This window comes from Carcharodon carcharias, chromosome 13, assembly GCF_017639515.1.
Source record: "Carcharodon carcharias isolate sCarCar2 chromosome 13, sCarCar2.pri, whole genome shotgun sequence".
Taxonomy (NCBI): domain Eukaryota; kingdom Metazoa; phylum Chordata; class Chondrichthyes; order Lamniformes; family Lamnidae; genus Carcharodon; species Carcharodon carcharias.
Window position 1 is genome coordinate 39,664,449 of NC_054479.1, and position 22,342 is coordinate 39,686,790.

General features: G+C 40.3%; 1 protein-coding gene across 1 annotated transcript in view; it reads left to right on the forward strand.

Annotated features, from left to right (window-relative positions):
- The window catches only part of plbd2 (phospholipase B domain containing 2), a 47,664-nt gene extending 26,110 nt beyond the window's left edge, over positions 1-21,554 (forward strand). Inside the window, exons 7-12 of the mRNA XM_041202362.1 lie at positions 1,714-1,874; positions 7,512-7,607; positions 7,905-7,976; positions 15,315-15,467; positions 18,806-18,968; positions 20,451-21,554. Coding sequence (XP_041058296.1) covers positions 1,714-1,874; positions 7,512-7,607; positions 7,905-7,976; positions 15,315-15,467; positions 18,806-18,968; positions 20,451-20,618 — 813 coding nt within the window. The 3' untranslated portion in view covers positions 20,619-21,554. The remainder of the gene's footprint in view (positions 1-1,713; positions 1,875-7,511; positions 7,608-7,904; positions 7,977-15,314; positions 15,468-18,805; positions 18,969-20,450) is intronic.
- The last annotated feature ends 788 nt before the right edge of the window (positions 21,555-22,342 follow it).

Here is a 22,342-nt window from a genome sequence, read left to right on the forward strand (position 1 = left end):
GTTCTTGCAAGGTTGGAGGAGGTCACAGAAATAGTGGGGGCTGAGGAAATGGAGGGACTTGAACTGGAGGATGAGAGTTTTTAAAATCTATGAGTTGGTGGATCTGGATTCAGTGTAGGTCAGTGAGCACATGGGATGGGAGGTGGAAGTAGGCTGTCTTTGTGATCAAAAGGCTATAGGGTTGCGGCAGCGTTGGCCACCTCAGGTTCAGATAAATCAGCAAGGTGACAACAGCCTTGTTCAGCCTGAGATAGTGGCTGGTTTAGGGGAAGTGATCAGAGTGGAACTGATAACTGAGACGAGGACTTTATGTAGGGGGCTAAGGACAATGGTCTCAGGCTTATTTGTTTATCATGGAAAAATGTTGGCTCGTCCACAACTGGATGTTTAACAAGCAGTCTGACAACTGAGGCAATGGGAGTTGCTGGTGAGGTGAAGCTACATGTTGTCAGCATATGTCAAACCTGACATCATATCATTAGATGATATTGCTGAAGGGCACCGTGTAGGTGAGAAATAAGAGGAGGCCCAGGGAACGAGAGAGATAATGGTATGGAGGCATAAAGAGAAGTCATTGCGGGAGATTCTCAGGTGATGGTTGGTTCTGTCAAAGTGGAATTGAACATGGGCAGTCCTACCCAATTGGACAAGGGAGGAGAGGCCTCTTGGAATTGTAGGCTTTACATCAGAGGCAGAGGCCCATGCAGGCACCTGCAAATTTTTGTTTAGAGTTGGACTGTTTCATTATTCCTGCGAACTTGGAGAGTTAGCAGGTTTGGGGATTTTTAAATGTAGATGGGGAGGGAGAAGTCTAGGATACTCTGTAGTTCATTTGGGGATGTGATGCTATTTATGCAAGTTGTTTGGAACCAGGTATGATTTTTTTTGTGCGGGTGCAAACATTCTATTGAGAAGTGTATAGAGTAGGGGATGTGGGATCCTCATAGTGGCTGACTCCTAGAGAATGTGATTTAGTGCAACTTTTGGTAAAAATGTAAGTGGAGAGAGAGGTATCCTAGAATACCAATAAAGAGAGTAGAAAATAACTAATGTTTTAAAATCATTCATGGGATGTGGATGTTGCTGGCGAGGCCAGCATTTATTGCCCATCCCTAAGTGCCCTTGAGAAGGTGGTGGTGAGCTACCTTCTTGAACCACTGCAGTCTCTGTGGAGTAGGTACACCCACAGTGCTTTTAGGGAGGGAGTTCCAGGATTTTGACGCAGCAACAGTGAAGAAACGGCGATATCTTTGCAAGTCAGGATGGTGAGTGGCTTGGAGGGGAACTTGCAGATGTTGGTGTTTCCATGTGTTTGCTGCCCTTGTCCTTCTAGATGGTAGTGGTCATGGGTTTGGAAGGTGCTGCATAAGGAGCCTTGGTGAGTCCTTGCAGTACATTTTGTAGATGGCACACACTGCTGCTACTGTGCGTCGGTGGTGGAAGGAGTGAATGTTTGTGAATGGGGTGCCAATCAATTGAGCTACTTTGTCCTGGATGGTGTCAAGCTTCTTGAGTGTTGTTGGAGCTACACTCATCCAGGCAAATTGAGAGTATTCCATCACACTCCTGACTTGAGGGGAAGAAAAATCAATAAGGAAGGGAAAAAGTGACATCCTTAGTCACATCGATGACCTCCACAATTTTAAATTAGAAGTACTGAAAAATGAATATGATGCATTATTAAATATTATATTACTTTCATTTTTCTGTTAGGTTGCTCTAGAAACCACAATAGGTAATAATAATGCACAGTTGTGGAAGTTTGTGCAGCCCATTGGTTCTGTGATGGAGTGGTTAAGGAATATAGTAGCTAATCGACTGGCTAAGAGCGGTGCGGAATGGGCTGGAATTTTTAAGAATTTCAACAGTGGCACGTAAGATCTATCAACTTTAAATGCCTTGCATTATACTACACGGCTTTTAAAAAAAATTCTTTTCTGGGGTATGGATGAGCTGGTAAGGTCAGCATTTATTGCCCATCTCTAACTACGTTTGTAAATGTTGTGGTGACTCCACCTTAAACTATTGCAGCCTATGCCGTTAGACAGGGAGTTCTGGGATTTTGACCCAGCGATGATGAGGGAATAGTGATTATATTTCTAAGTAAGGATGGTGTGTAACGTGAAGTTGGTAGCTTTCCCATGCGCCTGTTGTCCTTCTCCTGTTAAAGTTTGCAGGTTTCTGAGGAAAGCTTGGTGTGTTGCAGTAATGTATCTGGTAAATAGTCAACACCGTAGTTACAGTGCACTTGTAGTGGAGGCAATGAAGGTTTAAGGTGGTGAATGTGGTGTTGATCGAGCACACAGCTTTGTCCTGGATCATGCCAAGCTTCTTGAGCGTTGCTAGAGCTGCACTCATCCTGGCAAGTTTTCTATTCGTTTTTGGAGTGTGGGCATTGCTGGCAAGGCCAGCATTTGTTGCCCATTCTTAATTGCCTTTCAGAAGGTGATGTTGGAAAATAAAAATAAAAATCTGTTGCATTAGAGGATGAGTTTTATGGACCGTCTTTTTTCTGCTGTGAAGACAAAGTTGGTTAACTTAAATTAAAAGCAAAGTACTGCGGATGCTGGAAATCTGAAATAAAAACAAAAAATGCTGGAAAAACTCAGATCTGGCAGCATCTGTGACGAGAGAAACAGTTAATGTTTCAAGTCCTTACGACTTCTTCAGAGCTAAAGAGTAGAAATGTGATGGATTTTATACAGTTTAAGAGGGGGTGGAGCAAAATAGAAGATGAGGGATTGATGTGAGCTAAGGAGAAATTCGACAAAGATGTCATGGACACAGGACAATGTTAATGGTAGTGTTAAAGACTAAAGGAGGTGCTGATAGTGGCATAAAGTTAAGAAAGCAGAGCAAGGGTCAGCGTTCTGTCAGAACAAAACAAAACAAGCAACAGATGGTCCTGTGTGGGGGTGGGGGTGGTTGTTGGGGAAAAAGGATAGAAACGTAATATTTAAAAACATTTTAAAAATAAAATAATTAATAAAAATAATAAAAATGGAGGAGAGAGTTCATGGTCCGAAGTTGCTGAACTTGATGTTAAGTCCAGAAGACTGTGGAGCTTCACTGGAACGTTGCAGCAGGCCAAGCATGAACATGTGGGCATGATAACAAATGATGTGTTGAAATGGCAGGCAACAGGAAGGTCTGGGTCATGCAGGCCGAGTGAAGGTGTTTCGCACAGCGGTCACCCAGTCTGTGTTTAGTCTCCCCAATGTAAAAGAAACCACATTGGAAGCAGCAAATAAAGTAGACCAAATTGAAGGAGGTGCAAATGCTGCATTACCTGAAAGGAGTGTTTGGGCCCTTGGACAATGATGAGGGAGGAGGTAAAGAGGCAGGTGTTGCGCCTTCTGCAATTGCATGGGAAGGTGCCATGGGAAGGGGATGAGGAGTTGGGGGTGATGGAGGAGTGGACCAGGGTGTCTTGGAGGGAACAGTCCCTGTGGAATGCTGACAGGGGTGGTGAGGGGAAGATAAGTTTAGTGGTGGTATTGTGCTAGAATTGGCGGAGGTGGCGGAGGGTGATCCTTTGAATGTGGAAGCTGGTGGGGTGAAAAGTGAGGACAAGGGGGACCCTATCATGGTTCTGGGAAGGAGGGGAAGGGGTGAGGGCAGAGGTGTGGGAGATGGGCCAGACACGGTTGAGGGCCCTGTCAACCACAGTGGGTGGAGGATCCCTTGGTTAAGGAAAAAGGAAGACATGGAATGTAGCATCATTGAAATACATGCGGTGGAGGAACTAGGAGAATGGGATGGAGTCTTTACAAGAAGCAGGGTGTGAGGAGCTGTAGTTGAGGTAGTTATGGGAATTGGTAGGCTTGTAATAAATACTGGTAGACAGTCTATCACCTGAAATGGAGACAGAGAGGTCAAGGAAGGGAAGTGTCAGAGATGGACTATGTGAAGGTGAGAGAGGGGAATTGGAAGCAAAATCGATACATTTTTATAGGTCCAAACAAGAGCGTGAAGCAGCGCCGATACAGTCATCAATTAAAATAAATTAATTCAGGTACAAGACTATTTTAGTTTGCGAGTGACGTAGCCGAGCAAGAGGTGAAATAACAACGTGAGAATTTGACAGTAAGTGACCAATCTTTTTAAAAGTTTAACTTTATATTTTTCAATATTCTTTTCACTTCACAATGAAAATGTAACTGTCATTGAATATCAGACCTGCATTTGTGCATATGAGCATACAGGTGCTGCTTTAGAATGGCTTGACCAAAGAGCAATGCCTTGTACTAATGCAGTGTAACGTGACATTGTTTACTCCAGATGTCTTTTTTGCATGGATAGATCCCAAATCGGTGCCCATAGTATAATTACCATTAGAAACTTATTTTATTTTTGCCAGATTTTATGAACCCAAGGTTTCTAAAGTGCTTTGAGTTCTAAGATAGATGGTGATTCTTCATCTTAAAATGTCCGATGTTAAAATATAAACATATATCAGTAATTTTCCTCCTTTGTTCATCACATTCAGGATCTAATTTTAAAGATAGGCTGATTTTTTTTTCTCTCTTCATCCTCAAATGAAATTGCTCAGACCCCAAAAGCTTGCATTTTACTCTATTCAACATGTATCTAACTGCTCAGTGACATCCAGTACAAAAATTAAAATTATGATAACTTATTTTGTATTTCCCTAACAAAACTTCCATATGTGCAATTTCTGAGTTTTAGTTCAGAGTATACATGCTTTTGAATGATTTTTTCATTGCATTCTTGCTACTTAATTTCTATAACTTCAAGTCTCATGAAGGACTCATGGTATAAAGGGTGATTATTTAAAGGCCTCATTCCAACAACTCAGCTGATGTCAGGGACTTAGTAAATGGGAGAATTGTGGACTTTTGTCTAGTGTGACTGAGTTTAAGTACATCCCAAGTATGTGTGTGAAGCTCTATTTAATAATCTTCATTATTATATAACAAGATATCCAAGTAAATGTAAGGTACAAACAGAGCAGTCAGGGCTATTATAGACCTGTAACCAATTAAATAGAATTCAGTCATCAGAAAGTATATATCACAACACTTGGATTCAACAAAACATTTGCAGTGCCGATGATACTTTAACTCTGAGGATGGCGAAGCTTGGAAAATATCTCCCAAGTTCTTATCCCTCTGAAATATTTTACTGACATATATTAAAAACATATCTGTAAACATATGGGGCAGATTTTCCTGTTTCTTAACCCTGGGGCTTTTGATGGCAAGCATATGCCCATCAGGAAGCACGATTATTTTCTCCCCTTTTAAATTGTTGAACAGGCAATTGATCAGACCTAATATAAAAGCAAAATACTGCGGATGCTGGAAATCTGAAACAAACAGAAAATGCTGGAAAAACTCAGCAGGTCTAACAGCATCTGTGGAGAGAAAGAGTTAACATTTCGAGCCCATATGATGCTAAAGAGAAGTAAAAATGTGATGAAATTTGTACTGTTTAAGGGGGGTGGAGCAGGTGAAGCTGGAAAGAAGGCCAGCAATAGGTGGGGGCAAAGGAGAGATTGACAAAGATGAACAACAGTACAAAGGGGTGTTAATGGTATTGGTACTGACTAAAGGAGGTGCTGAATGTGGCTTTAAAGTAAGAAAGCAGAATGTGATAATAGCAGGACAAGGGTAAGCACTCTAGAAAGAACAACATGAACAAGTGACAGATGGCCCTTATGGGGGTGGGATTGAAAATAGGATAAAAGGTGGGGATAAAACAATGAATAAAAATAAAAACAAGTGGATAAAAAGTAAAAATGAACATTGATAAAATGGGATAAAAAAGGGGTGAGGATGGAGGCGACAGTTCATGGTCTAGAGACCTGGTTCAGTGTGTATGCTCTTTCCTTGCCCAATTTTCCTGTGATCCTCACGCCTAGTTGAGCCAAGAAACCCGGCATAGATGTAGGATAATTTTTAATATAAAACCTCCCATTTATGGGACCATCCAGCATAATGTATAAGAATAGCAAATTCCTAGATTGGGCAATGGGGGAAGACAGTGAGCTGGTGGGTGAAAGGCAAGACAAACTGCCACAGTACACCAATAAGCATCTGACTTAACTTGTAATAAAGTAATACAAATGTTTTTAAAATTATATAACAGCCTTATATGGTAAAGAAAGTGCATGTATAATCTTGTATATGGTATGTCACCTAGTCCGGATGCAATGCCTTCTAGTTTGCTGGTGCAGGAGGGCTGGAAATCATGCCTAAGTAACTTGGTTGAATTCCCTGAGTAACAGCAGGTTGATCAAGGTACTGCAGTTGATATTTTGTGAACTTTTGGAAGACATTTGACCAAATGCCAAACAGGAGGCTTGTTAAGAAGATGGAATTAAGGGCAAAGAGGCAGTACAGTTACAGAAATGGCTCAGTGACCAGAAGCAGGTGGTGGTAGTGGATGGATGTTTGCAATGGTGTTCGTCAAAGGTCAATTTTGGATCTGTTACTCCTTCAATTTTTACAAACGGCTGAGACTTGGGTGTAGTGAGCGACAATATAACATTTGCAGTTGATACGAAAATTGACAACATAGTAGACAATGTTGAGGTTAGTTGTAGACTTTGAGATAACATAGGATGATGAAACAGACGGAAGAAGATGGAAGTCAAATGTGGATAAGTAAAGGAGGACTAATATGGAAATTAGTACACTATGAATGCCATGATTTTGAAAAGTGTAGATGAGTAGAGGGACCTCAGCGTCCATATACACAAATCCTTAAAAAAGTAGCAAACAAGGTGGTTAAAAAGGCATATGGGTTACTTTGTTTTATAAATAGAAGAATAGAACAGAATATATTAGGAAAGAGTTCATGCTAGAACTTTGTAAACCACTGGTTAGGCCTTTACTGGCTCACCACACTTGAGGAAAGATTTGAAGGCCATGGAAAGCATACAGAAGAGGATTACCAGGATGTTCAGAGCAACGAGGAACCTCAGTGATGAGGAGAGATTGGAAAAGTTAGGACTCTTCTCCTTGGAACAGGGCAGTTGTTTTCAAGATGATGTAGAATTTTGATAGAGAAAACTATTCCCTCTCTCGAGTGGGTCAGTTGCCAGAGGTCATACACTTAAAGTCATTGGAAAAAGATCTGGATGAGAAATCTGGCGAAAGGTTTTTTTCTGAATTGAGTTGTTGGGATCTAAAATGCTCTGTTTGAAAAGGAGGTGGAGACTGATTCCATAACTAATTTTAAAAGGGTGCTGGATAGATAGTTGAGGATGAAGAACATGCAGGGTCTGTGGAAATAGGCACGACTGCTTTTTTCAAAGAACCAATTCAGGCATGACAGACTGAATGGTGGCCTCCTGTACTGTAGATTTCCCTACTTCCATATGGACAGATTGCCCATTGCAGCCTGGAAATTCCTGACTCTGCCTTCCCTTCCACTTCAATGCTCTCTCGCTCTGTTCTAATGGAACTAAAACAATGTGCTGAAATAGCAGATTGTTAATGATAAAACATTAAGATATTTTATAGTGTTTTCATTTTCTTTTTCAGATACAATAATCAGTGGATGATTGTGGACTATAACTACTTTACACCAGGCCAATTTGATATTAAGAAGAACTTGTTGACAATTCTGGAACAAATACCGTAAGTATGAATGAGATCTGCTTGATTCATTAATTTTCTTTTTTGGAATAATCTTTGTATAGCATCTTTGGAGAATTCTCCTTTGCAATGTATGCTTTCTTCTTTGATTATTTCTATTTTTTATATTAAAAAAGTTAATAGAATTTTGTATTTTGAGGTTTTTTTGATTTTTGCCTAGGCTGGCTGTATAGCTAGAATGGATGTAGTTTGTTGATTGTATTCTACAGATCGCTATTGTGCATGTTTTGCTATTGTATTTCATAATTTCTTGTGTAACTTCTTTCTGTGCAATTGCAGTGGGCAAATAATTATTGCCGATAAAACAGATGAACTGATACAGAGGGGGTACTGGGCCAGTTACAACATACCGTAAGTGTGGATTTTGATGGACTCCATAAACTAATGTTTGTAGCTTAGTGCTGTTTTATCCCCATAAGTCAAATTCAGGGTATAGCCTTCATGTTCCATAACTTAATAACATTCCTGTATGCACTTCTCAGAAGTACAAAAATGCTCCTCGATTGTTTCTTTTCGTTTCTTTTTTGTATTCTGTTATCATACTTGCACCCCTCCCCTGCAAAACATTAACATTAGTGAACCCATTCAGCACATCAGGTTCAGTTATTTAATAAATCATGAAACATTATCTATCATGAATACTCTCCACAAATTTAGCCTTGAGGAAAAGTTATACGTAAATAATCCCACAAATATTTGAGCAAATCTCCAGAGTAATTATCCTTTGACATATATTCACTTGTCTTACTATCCATCCAAACATTGCAATTCTTTCTCCTTTCCTGTGTTGTATTTCATTATCTCCATCTTTATAAATTTTTGTAACAATTTTTATGCTAGCTGCTGCAACCTATGTAGTATTGTAGCCTGTGCAATTTTTGATTATCTTAACCTGTACCATTGCTAGAACAACGGTCCCTTTCCACATTGGGTTTTCACCATTTTCATGGCAGTATCTAGAATACCAGCCTTGGCTCTGTGATGGCATTCCCACCTCTTTGAGGCAGTGGTTCATGGGTTCAAGCATCACCCCAGACTTGTGAACACAATCAAGGCTGACACTTCAATGCAATACTGAGGGAGTGCAGTCATTAAGGGTACTAAAGAACTACAAATTCATCTGTCTTTCTCCCTCCTCCCCACACTCTTTCTGTTACTTTCTCTTCCATTTATTTACCTTTGACATCTACAAAGGCCAAAAATTAGGTATTGTTCATACCAGATCCTGGGTGATGTTAATTAACACATTACATATGAGCATACAAGCATTGTTACGATCTGGATAGGGGCCAGTAACTTTTTGTTTAAAATAAACAAAATTTGAAATCCCAGTTAACCAAAAGGAGAATAAAGCCACAGGATTCCACGGCTTTAAACCAAATAAAATAAACTTTACTATACAAAGTCAGAAAAGTAAAATAATTTTCAATACCTATTTTAAACTCCAACGCTCATAATTAGCATGAGGTAAATATGAATATGCAGGCAAACAAACACACCACACTGCAGAAATGCCACATGCGACCAAGACAGATCTCTTGGATTGCTCAGCAATCCGCTCAGATTTCAGTGACTACTGAGAGTCTCAAAATCTCGTTAAAACTCTGTCTTCCTCGCAAGGGATTTCAACTCTTCCCTTTCTAAGATCTAGCCTCTGAATTCCCTCAAAAGCCACTCTGACTCACACTACCTCACTAACTGCTCAGCTCTCCATGGTTAAATCTCTGCGTTCCACGGGATTTACAAAACTGCACTCCCACTTCTAATTATTGGCACAATTCCAACTATTTTGCAAACCACTAGCATCACCAAGCTGGCACTGCCCCTTGGTTTCTCCGAACACCAGTCTCCTGGCTGCCCTGAGTTATAAAAGGGCTCCCAGGACTTGTATAACTATTCACTGAATGCTTTTAAACTAATTTAGCTCTAACTCCCAAAACAAACTATCTCCCTGAACTACACATCTTTGCAAACAGTGTAGATGTCAGGTCTCCAGTTCCCCAGCTAAATAAGCCCAATTCTGTTTTATAGCTACATCTCCTCTATTCTGACTCTGTTAAATAAACATGGGTAACCACCTGAACTGCCATTTTTCTTTTAGATGTTTTCACAATCTCTAAAGCCCAACATTTTAATTACTTTACCTTCACAACAACAATCTTCCCAGAACTAAACATTACCTCTAAAATATTAACATGAACCATGAACTAGATATTCGTAACAACATATGAAAATACAAACCAAGAGCAAGAGTTAGCCATTTAGCCCCTCTAGCCTGCTCCGCCATTTGATAAAATCATGGCTGATCTGATTGTGGCCTCAACACCACTTTCATACCTACCCTTATACTCTCTGACTCCCTTGTTAGTCAAGAATCTACATAACTCCACCTTAAAAATATTCAATGATCCTAATTCCACCACTCTCTGGGGAAGAGAATGCCTCAGGTTCACGATCTTCTGTGAGAAAAAAATTCTCCTCATCTTTGTCTTGTTTTACCTCATCCCAGTCCAACCTATCCTTTGTTACCAGAATTGATCTAACTATGAATAGGAGTAACATTTTGTGTGTCTCTTTGCCAGCCATATGTTTTATTTTTTTACATCTCTGGCCCAACTGGCTATCCAATTCTCATTCATTACTGAACACCAGTGAATGGCAAATTACAGCCAGAGTACTGTATGGTTTCTTGTAGCTAATTTAGTGAGCCATAATATACAGAATACATAGATTAGATGTAACTGGATCAAATACTCCCATCACTAATTTTCTTGCCACAATTATTTGTATCAAAATAATCTGGTTATATTTACATTGACATTTTGCACCTCATAGGAATTTTCTTAATGTCTTGTGAGTTGTTTAACTGAGATTTTCCAAGAGGAAAGTTGGCATAATGTATTGAATACCCTGAAGTTGCAATCTTTCCCACATTGATTTGGATGCGCCTTTAGTGGTAAACATTCCCCTCACCACATGAAGGGAAAATCTAACGTAACACTGTCCCTGGCCTGTTCACAGAATCATAGTGCAGAAGAGCCCTTCGGCCCATCGAGTCTGCACTGACACATGAGAAACACCTGACCTACCTACTTAATCCCATTTACCAGCACTTGGCCCATAGCCTTGAATGTTATGACACGCCAAATGCTCATCCAGGTACGTTTTAAAGGATGTGAGGCAACCCGCTTCCACCACCCTCCCAGGCAGTGCATTCCAGACCGTCACCACCCTCTGAGTAAAAATGTTTTTCCGCACATCCCCCCTAAAACTCCTGCCCCTCACCTTGAACTTATGTCCCCTTGTGATTGACCCTTCAACTAAGGGGAACAGCTGCTCCCTATCCACCCAGTCCATGCCCCTCATAATCTTATACACCTCAATCAGGTTGCCCCTCAGTCTTCTCTGCTCCAACGAAAAAAACCCAAGTTTATCCAACCTCTCTTCATAACTTAAATGTTTCATCCCAGGCAACATCCTGGTGAATCTCCTCTGCACCCCATCCAGCGCAATCACATCCTTCCTATGATCTGGCAACCAGAACCGCACACAGTACTCCAGCTGTGGCCTCACTAAGGTTCTATACAACTCCAACATGACCTCCCTACTTTTGTAATCTATGCCTCGATTGATAAAGGCAAGTGTCCCATATGCCTTTTTCACCACCCCACTAACATGACCCTCTGCCTTCAGAGATCTATGGACACACATACCAAGGTCCTGTTGTTCCTCAGAACTTCCTAGTGTCGTGCCATTCATTGAACACTTCCTTGACAAATTACTCCTTCCAAAGTGTATCACCTCACACTTTTCATGGTTAAATTCCATCTGCCACTTATCTGCCCATTTGACCATCCTGTCTATATCTTCCTGTATCCCAAGACACTCAGCCACACTGTTAACCACAATCTTTGTGTCATCCGCAAACTTACTAATCCTACCCCCCACATAGTCATCTATATCGTTTATATAAATAACAAATAATAGGGGACCGAGCACAGATCCCTGTGGTACACCACTGGACACTATCTTCCAGTCACTAACGCATCCTTCTGTCAACACCCTCTGCCCCCTACAACTAAACCAATTTTGAATCCACCTTACCAAATTACCCTGTATCCCATGTGCATTTTCCTTCTTTATAAGTCTCCCATGTGGGACCTTGTCAAAGATTTTACTGAAATCCATATAAACCGCATCAACTGCACTACCCTCATCTACACACCTGGTCACCTCCTCAAAAAATTCAATCAAATTTGTAAGGCATGACCTCCCTCTGACAAAGCCATGCTGACTATCCCTGATCAAACCTTGCCTCTCCAAGTGGAGATAGATACTGTCCTTCAGAACTTTCTGCAATAGTTTCCCTACCACTGACGTGAGACTCACTGGCCTATAGTTCCCTTGCTTATCTCTACAACCCTTCTTAAATAACAGAACTACATTAGCTATTCTCCAGACCTCTGGCATCTCCCCCGTGGCCAGAGAGGAATTAAAAATTTGGGTCAGGGCCCCTGCGATCTTCTCCCTTGCCTCCCTCAGCAGCCTGGGACACAAATCATCTGGACCTGGAGATTTTTCCACTTTTAAGCCTGCCAACACTCCAATACCTTGTCACTCCCTATATCAATTTGCTCAAGAACCACGCAGTCTCTCTTCCCGACTTTCATACATTCATCCTCATTCTCTTGGTTGAAGACGAATGTGAAGTATTCATTCAACACTCTAGCAATGTCCTCTGGCTCCACCCATGGATTTCCCCCTTGGTCCCTTTTGGGCCTGACTCTTTGCCTGGTTATCCTCTTCCCATTGATATACTTATAGAATATCTTGGGATTTTCCCTACTTTTACCAGCCAGAGCTTTCTCATATCCCTTTTTGCTCTCCTAATTGCTTTCTTAAGCTCCACTCTGCACTTTCTGTACTCTACTAATGCCTCTGCTGTTCTGCTTCCCTTGTACCCGCTAAAAATCTCTCTTTTCCTTCTCATCGTAACCTGATTACCTCTGGTCATCCATGGTTCTCTGGGCTTGTTACTCCTTCCTATCACCCTAGAGGGAGCAGGTTGAGCCTGTACCCTCCCCATTTCCTTTTTGTAGATTTCCCCACAAGTAACTGTTCCCAGTCTACCTTGGCCAGATCCTGCCTTATTTTCCTAAAATCCACTCTCCCCCAATCCAAAACATTTTTTTGCAAATTGTTGATTTCTTTGTCCATAACAAACTTAAACTGTACCATGTTGTGGTTGCTATCGCTAAACTGCTTGCCCACCAGCATCTCAGCCACCTACCCGGTTTCATTCTCCAGAATTAGGTCCAGTACTGCGTCTCTACATATTGACCTAAAAAGTTCTCCTGTACACGTGTCAAGAAATCCACTCCAAGCCCTTAACACTATGTCTATCCCAATTAATGTTGGGAAAGTTGAAATCACCTGATGTAATTACCCTATTATTGTTTTTACACACCTCCACAAATTGTGCACATATTTGTTGCTCAATTTCCTGCAGACTATCTGGGCATCTATAATAAACACCTAAAAATGTGGCTGCCCCTTTTTTATTCCTAAGCTCTACACACAAAGCTTCATTCGATGGCCCCTCCCAAGATATCATCTCTCCTTACTGCAGTAACTGATTCCTTAACTAATAATGCAACGCCTCCTCCTCTTTTACCCCCTCCCCTGTCCCGCTTGAAGATTCTATATCCTGGAATGTTGAGCTGCCAATCCTGCCCTTCCCTCAACCACGTCTTAGTGATGGCTACTATATCACAATTCCATGTGTCAATCCTCACCCTTAACTCATCCGTTTTACCTGTAATACTCCTGGCATTAAAGTAGAGGCCATCCAACCATGCCTTACTCCCTTGAAGCTTAATGCAGCTGTACTCCCTCTGACTTGATTGTTTTATTGTATTATGATGTGGCCCTATCCAGCTAACATTCTGGGTCCCCTTCCCCTGCTGAATTAGTTTAAACTCCTCCCAACAGCACTAGCAAACCCGCCCGCAAGGATGTTAGTCCTGCTCTGGTTCAGATGTAGACCGTCCCGCTTGTGCATGTCCCACCTTCCCCAGAAACGGTCCCAGTGATCCAGGAATCTAAAGCCCTCCCTCCTGCACTAACTGTTAAGCCACGTAATCGTCTGTGCTATTCTCATTTCTGAGCTCACTAGCACGTGGCACTGGGAATAATCCAGAGATTACAATCCGAGAGGTTTACTGCCCAACTCCCTGAATCCTTGATGCAAGACCTCATCCCTCTTTCTACCTATATCATTGGTACCAATATGTACCATGACCTCTGCCTTATCAGCCTCCCCCTTCAGGATGCCCTGCAGCCGTTCAATGACATCCCGGACCTTGGCACCAGGGAGGCAACACACCATCCTGGAGTTACATTGACGGCCACTGTAGTGCCTATCTGTTCCCCTGACTATAAAATCCCCTATTACTATTGCTCTTCCTCCCTGTACAGATCGGCTGCTTGTGGTGCCAGAAGCTCTGTCTGCACTCCCTGGAGGAACCAGCACCCTCATCAGCCTCCAAAATGGAATACCGATTTAAGAGTGGGACCCCAGGGGACTCCTGAACTATCTGCCTGTTTCTCTTGGACTGCCTGGTGGTCACCCATTCCCTTTCTTCCTCAAGTCCCTTCATCTTTGGTGTGACCACCTCTCTAAACGTGCTATCCACGATGCTCTCAGACTTGCAGATGCTCCACAGTGTCGCCAGCCACTGCTCCAGCTCTGAAACTTGAGCTTCCAGGAGCTACAGCTGGACACTTCCTGCACACATGCTGGTCCTGGGCACTGGAAATGTCCCCGGCTTCCCACGAGGAGCACACCACGGCTTTAAGCGCTCCTGCCATGACTTATCCCTTTAAATTAAACCTTTTAAGTCAATTACTCTAGGGCCCTTCTTTCCTGATCCTCATTACTGTAGAATATACAAACTGTAAACCTCAAAAAGACCTTAAACTATAAGCGATTAAAGTAGTAGTTATAGCTCATTAAATTAACATGTGGGCTGTTGAGTTTAGTGGTCAGGTGATGCCCAAGGATACTTTTCCTTTGCGTTTTCATCCTTACAAATAGGCTGAGGTGCCTGAAACAAGGTGCCATGTGGGACACCAGGATCTCCAGTGACAATAACCCAGTGGTTCAAGTCTTCTTCAGCTCGATGGCTATCATAGAAGGTGTTGGCAGTGAATTCATACTCTCTTCCAAACGCTGTCCTGCAAATAGTACCGAAATTATTTTTGAGCGGTTTAAGTTTGACCATTCAGTCCCTTGTCATGTGAGCTCAATGGCGTTGATTTTGCAGAAGGAGTATTTCGGAAGTGCGGCCAAAGCCTGGTTTGTACGGGTATGGCTGATAAGTACTTTTACATTTGCTTGCACTGGGTATCCATCATATTCAAGGCGCTACTTACCAGTGATTCCTTTCCCTTGTAGCCTCTACTGCTGCAGCATGCTCTGATCAGTTGCTGTGGTCAGTTCAGAGCCGCGATGGCAGAGATATGAGACACTGCTCTCTCTCTCTCACTGTAATTCTTAGAGCAGCAAAAAGTGGGGAAAAGTTGTATAAGTAAATATTTTGACCAAAACATGCATTAATGAAACCAAAACTTTATAAATTTTGATGAATTAACTCAAATTCACACTAATCAAGCCTTTAATTTCTGTAGGTATTTTGAAGAGATCTTTAATGCCAGTGGGAAACAAGTTTTGGTTAAGGAATATGGAGATTGGTTCAGTTATAATAAGACACCTCGAGCTCTGATATTCCGTCGAAATCAGACTTTGGTTCAAGACATGGACTCGATGATTAAATTAATGAGGTACATGGAACTATATCAGCTACGATGATGCCCCTACATTGTGTTGATCCTTTAAACTAGTAAACATAGTATGAATCACTCTAAAGTTCTGCCAGTTTTACCGGTACATTACAATAACATAAAGGACTTGGATAAACCTCACTGTATTTTGACTTTTGAATCCTGAATGCTGGTTCATTTGCTTGCAACAGATAACACTAGACAGCAAAATGAGTACAATTTAGAGCATTTATAAGAAATTAAATAAGATTGTCCCACCTGAAGTACTAGATTCTATGTAATATTTTAAACTAATGTATTGATCCATTAAGATGGATCAAGAATTTTATTGTTACCACTACACTTGAAAGACACACTTTAAAATACTGCTGTCCTTGGTCTAAAATCAGCTTTTATAAATCAAACCTCAATCTAGTTTTTCTTGTATTTATCCACAATATTAAACACTTTACTGTGAAAATAGGCCTTGCTGTTTATAAGGTTCATAAGATTCCAAAAAAAATCTTCTGTTCATTTCCATTTGTCACCATCCTCATTATTTTATCATGCAATAATAAATTCAGATGGCAAACCTATTACATAATATGAAATTCAGTGGTTATATTGATGCCAGACACACATACCTCATTAGTTTCTTGAATCCAAAAACTACATGGTTAGATAAAGACATCACATGGGAGCTTATTGAATTTTTAATTTGAAAAAGTACGCAAGCCAAACCTGTGAAACTAATAGATGGCATTTTTCATTTGGAGATTGAAATTGTGTCACATAAAATTCATTAGTTGTGAGAGAAATCAAAACTAGCCACCATAATTATAAGATAGTCAGTAAAAAAAATGTAGGAAATTCAGGAGAAATTTCTTTACGCAGACAGTTGTTAGCGTGTTGAACTTACTGTCAAATGGGATAGTTGAGGAAAATAGCCAAGAGAAATGATAAATCTACGAGGGAGAACAGAATCAAAGGTTATGCTGATAGTGAAATGAAGTAAAGTGGGAGGATGTCTGTGTGGAGCATAAATACCAGCATTGACCAGTTGGGCCGAATGGCCTGTTTCTATGCTGTAAATTAAATGTAATCTATGTGATCATTTATATGAAAATTACTTCTCAATTTAACAGGATTCTACTTCGAGAATGCCTAATTTTAAAGCAGAACTTTTTTATTCAACCAGTTCCTGTTCTCCCATCATTAATTCTTACTATTATTTACTCCTGTTCGGGAGTTTGTATTTGAGACCCATGCTACTGTAGTGGTAACAATAAAATTCTTGATCCATCTTAATGACCACTAAAGGGCACTGTAACCCTTGTGTTTCGCTTTACCCCCCAGTTCAGAATAAAAAGTAAGGGCAGTTAGAAAAGTGGCACTGACAAATTGTTCAGGCATATACAATTACTTTAATCATCTATCTACCTTGCTGAGTGGTGAGATTTACTGAAATGGGGATGTGGACATAAAAACTAGATAAATTTCTCGGTCCTGTTTGGTTTGTTTAACTCTCAACTCGTAGGATATCAACTTCAAAACAGCATCACCTTAGTGAGCCAAAATTAAGCCTTCTAATTTTCAAACTTTATGATTGACTTCATGTCTCTTCTAAGTCAAAAATGAAACCCTGTTTATTTTCAGAAAATGTAAGATTTAGTCACGAATGCTTGTTAGAAGGAAGAAATAATCATTTGAGGCAAATAATAAGCACTCTTGACTGTCTTTGCAGAATGCAATGCTTTTAGATTAAAATCCTAGAATTCCCTATAGTATGATGGGAGTACCTTCACCACACATCTGAATCAGTTAAGGAAGTGGGGCAGAATGTTACATTCGGCTGGTGGCCACATGCCTGACATGTCGGAATGTAAAATGATGCGCAATGACATCAGGCGTGCGTCCCGACATCATTACGCACTCACATGCTATTTCATTCGGCGGGTGCATACCGGAGTTAGCTGGGCGCCCGCCAATAATTGAAAGACGTATTAAGGCCAGTAACTTGGTAATTAAGTTGTATTTTACGCTGCCCGTCCAACCTTATGGTTGGTGGGCAGGCGAAAAGGCCAAGCAGCCTTTACGTTTTTAGGAAACCTCATCCATGAGCGGGATGAGGTTTCCTAAAGATAATACTAATTAAATGAAACCGTTATTTTCAAAATAAAAGCATGTCTCAGCTTATGTGATAGAGTCACATGAGGGGACATGTTTCATTAAATTTTTCATGTCTTTATTTATTTTTGTAAAAAGCGCTTCAATCTCCCTGAGGGCAGCTTCATTGGTAGCGCTCCACGACTCACGATCCACGCAGGGCAGGCCTTAATTGGTCCACCCTGCATGAAATCGCAGTGCGGAGCCGATCGCGGTTGGCTCCACGACCATGACCGCCTCTGCCCGCCGAGCCCCGCCCAATGAATGGAAAATCCTGGCTGTTGTTCATCACCACCATGTCAAGGATAATTAGCAATGGGCAATAAATGTTGGCCATGTCAGTGATGCCTTATGAATGAAAATTTTTAAAAATTCTATTAAGCAGGTCATTGCATACATTTACTTCTGTGTCTCTGCAGAGAGATGGGAGGTTATTCTGAATATGATGTGTTGTGTTTCCTTGACTGAGGTTTAACAATTGTGGAAAAAGATGGATAAGTGGGAAGATTCAAAGAAGCAATTTGTTATTCTATTCCTCCAGCCTCCTGATTTTCTCTCTTTTCTCATCAGGATATATAGACAGTACTATACTCCTTTACAACAAGGGAAGAAGGTTTCCGGATCCATTTATGCTATTCTACACACTCTGCTTCTCCCTGGCTCTTCACTGTGTTAAAAACCCAGGCTAAGCACATCTTTTCCAACACTTAATTTTTACAGGATCTCAAAACTTTGGCATTCTGCTTCCTTCACTCTTTGTTTTTTTAATCTACAAACTTTTAAACATAAATAATCTAATTATTGCTTCTAGATTTCATCTGGTCTTCTCCCCCAATCTTTTAAAGAAATAAATGCAAGTATTTTTATGACCTCAAATGTTGCAAAATGCTTTATAGCCAATAAAGTACTTTTGAAGTGTAATTACTGCTACAATGTAGGAACAGTGCTGTGGCCTACACTTTGAATCTTTGATCTTCATTTGGATTTCTCAGTTTAAAAAAAAATTCAGGTAACAGCTGAATCCTCAATTTGCAGCCTCCAATTGGAAGTCTATTGCTGGCTTAGATCTTACAAACTCTATGATTTTACATAATGTATTGTATTACTAAATTTCAAATATTAAGTATAATTTTGATCTATAGCTCGTTTTCACTTTTCAAGTTAACTTACTGCAATTATTTTTAATTTGTCAGGTATAATAACTTTAAGAACGACCCTCTGTCCGAATGTGAGCAATGTAATCCTAAACGCAATGGTGAAAATTCAATCTCTGCTAGATCTGACCTCAATCCAGCCAATGGAACTTACCCATTTTCAGCATTAGGACTGCGTTCACATGGAGGTACAGACATGAAGGTGAGATTTTCTCTGATTGTATTGTGCAGCACAAAGAATTGAATGGGGAAGTTGGGGGAACAGCAAATGTTGAAAATATACAGTAGCATCTGAATGAGATAAGATCAAATAAAACTTTGGATGGGACCGTTCATAAGAAGAGCAGGAATTCTGATGATGGGTTCCCCTTGAAATATTTTGTCTTTTTTATTCAGTTACTGACTGGCCTGTTGTATAATTCCAGTAATGTCTATTGTTTCAGTTTTCTTTCCTTTATCTCTGCACAGAGAAATTTCAATTCAGAGCAAAAATTATTTTAATTCTGTTTACGTTTGTATTTTTAAGTAATTTTTCACTTTCTCATCTTTCTCCCCCTCCATGCACTAGATAGGACACTTGGACTTACAATCTAATGGTGCCCGATATCTTGCAAAAATAGTGAATAACACCTGAAAACTTAGATAAGAAATCCTAATGTTGACTCCTTTCCTAAAATGGATTCTTGTATCATTCACAAAGGAGATCTTGTTAAGAAAAAGATTTTAACAATTAACCAATTAACAATTAATAGAGGAACTCCCGAAGAAATAACCTGTTAGTAATAGTATTGTTACCTCCTCCTTTAATGATGCCACCTCTACCATTATGTTTGCCTACCACCCACTGGTGTGCAGTACAAGCTTGAGCCACTTGGTAGCACTCTCACCTCTGGGTCAGAAAGTTGTGAATTTGAATTGTGCAATATGACCCGAGTGTACAATTGAGCCTGCTACTCTTGTACCGTGTCAAGAGATTATCACATTGTCTGAGGTCCTTTCCTTTATATACTGTTCCATCTGCTTGCCGAGGAAGGCATTGAAGATCCCATGGCACTATTCAAAGATTCTATGTATTGTCCAATGCAGGACAACAAGATTCCATGGTTAACATTCCTCACAGAATCACAGAATTGTTACAGCACAGAAAGAGGCTGTTCAGTCCATTGTGTCTGCGCTGGCTCTCCAAAGGAGCAATTAACCTTGTGCCACTCCCCGACCTTCATCCCATAACCTTGCACATTCTTCCTCCTCAGGTAATAATTCAATTCTCTCCTAAATACCTTGATTTAACCTGCCTCCACCGCACTCTCAAGACAGAGCATTCCAGATCCCAACCACTTGCTGCATGAAAAAGTTTTTTCCTTGTGCCTCCATTGCTTCTTTTGCAATTATTTTAAATCTGTAACAAATTCCTCTTTCAACAAAGGTAACAGATTTAACTGGTTGTTTGTCGCTACATTTTGTCTAACAGCAATTGATATACACAAAACGTAATTTGTTGTCTGACATGAAAGTATTTGTTTACTTAACAGCGCTTGTATTCCACAAATATGCTGTCATTTCTTTGAGATAATCAAACCATTTCTAATTAGTGGTTCCTCTCTGTGGGCCCAGTATTGTGACCAAAGCTTTCTAAAGCTAGGGTCAACTCATTTGATGATCTGTGTCTTATGTTAATATCTAGGTTACTTCGTTTGAGTTACATAAGACCTACCAGATGATTGCAGTGAGTGGCCCGACATGGGACCAAGTTCCAGCATTTCAATGGAGCAAATCCCCTTTCAGCAAGCTTATGCACATGGGGCATCCCAATCTGTGGAAGTTTCTACCAGTAATGGTGCAGTGGAAATGAAAACCTAAGAACATTTACCAGATTAAAAGAAAATTATTTTAAATCAGATTAAGCCATATATGTTTATCATCAGTCTTACTTAAAATATTCCTGTGTTAACTTGTATGAAGCTGATTTTTGAATGAGAGGGTAATTATAAATGTCTGACTGAGCACCATTTGTGGTAATTTTTACAAAATAATCACTAACTTTTACCAAAGTTTCATTTTGAATGCAATCTTGCATCAGCATTGTTGTGTACTTGTTGAAATTTGATGTACCTGTTCCACTTTGACATGATGGAAACAAAAATCCGCACAAATTAAAGCGTAAGGCAGGATTTCTTAGCAAATGTATTTTTGCAGCTAATAATCTGCCAAGTAAAGGGACTTTTTGAAGCCTTTGATTTTTGTAATAACTTAATGAACAAGAGAAAATTTCACTCCCAGTAAGGCTACTCTTTTTCAATCTGAATAACCTGATAGACCTGCAGCTGTGCACCATCTTGACCATGACAAGCTATGTAGGCAGACACAGCAGGTTGAATGCAAGGTGAGCTGCCAAACCACCACCTCAGCCTTCTTTGGCTAACAGTCAAACCAAATAAAAGGCCAGATTAAAGTCAATTGTTATACTACAGGTACCATAACATTGGGTACATGTTGCACCTTCCTGTGACTTGTCCGGCTTGCTCAGTTGTAGCTCAGCAGACCACCCATCAGGAAACTTTACAAGTGTAACCAGAATGTCAGACATTATGCCATGTGTGGTTGATGTTAACCTGATTGGAACATTATTTAAAACTTAAATTTTTTTTTTAAGTTTCTTAAGTTTTCTATATCTGGTGCTAATGTAGAAAATTGTACATTACTTTTGAAGGATGCTGATCAACTACAGAGAATGTTGTCTGTGCTTGAGTTGTGGTATTTGAATAAAGTTGGTGAAATATGATGTGGCCATCAGACCTTAATGGCCTGATGATTTAACATTAGGAAATATTAATGTCACTTTGCCAGCTCTTTGCATTGAGAAGGTCTGTACCCTGCCAATGGTGCCCAAGTTATCTAGCAATGTTTCATGTTAGGAAAAAATTTGGATGGGCGATGAGGTGTCATGTTGAGTTAGAATAAATTGTCCTTTTATCCCTATAGCCTCGATGCGAGTTAATCCCAAGGTGATGGACTTTCGGCTTAATCATGAGTTTAGGTAGTTTTTCAGCAGAACTTAATAGGCATTGATAATCAACTCAGAATTACTCTCAAACTGAAATATAATGATTAATCTCCTGTAGCATTGTACTTTGGAATGAAGAGTCTCTTCAGCTGAAGCTAGGGGCAAGTAATAATTTGACCAGCCATGCTGATGTATTTCAACCCCCGTTTTAAATTTTTGTTTACAGTTAAATAGAAAATTTCATGGCCATTTAGGAAGCAGAAGCATTGAGTTGGTTGGAGCCTAGAAGTTACTCTGCAAATCAGATTGAGAAGCTACGTGATGCAAAACATGAGGTGCTGCAGCATCCAAGGGAAAGAGGCTGTAATTACAGCATGACCACTTTATACAGGCTACTCCCATTATAAATGTGGACATGGGAATTTATAATGGAACTCCAGACAAAAAAAGCTATTTGGAAAAGTGCTACTTTCTTAGTGTTAGTAATGTATCTTGGGGATCTTAAATCTTGCAAACAAAGAAACGCTAAAGCAAAGGGCTATGCACTAGCTGGTAATGCTTACATGGAAAGA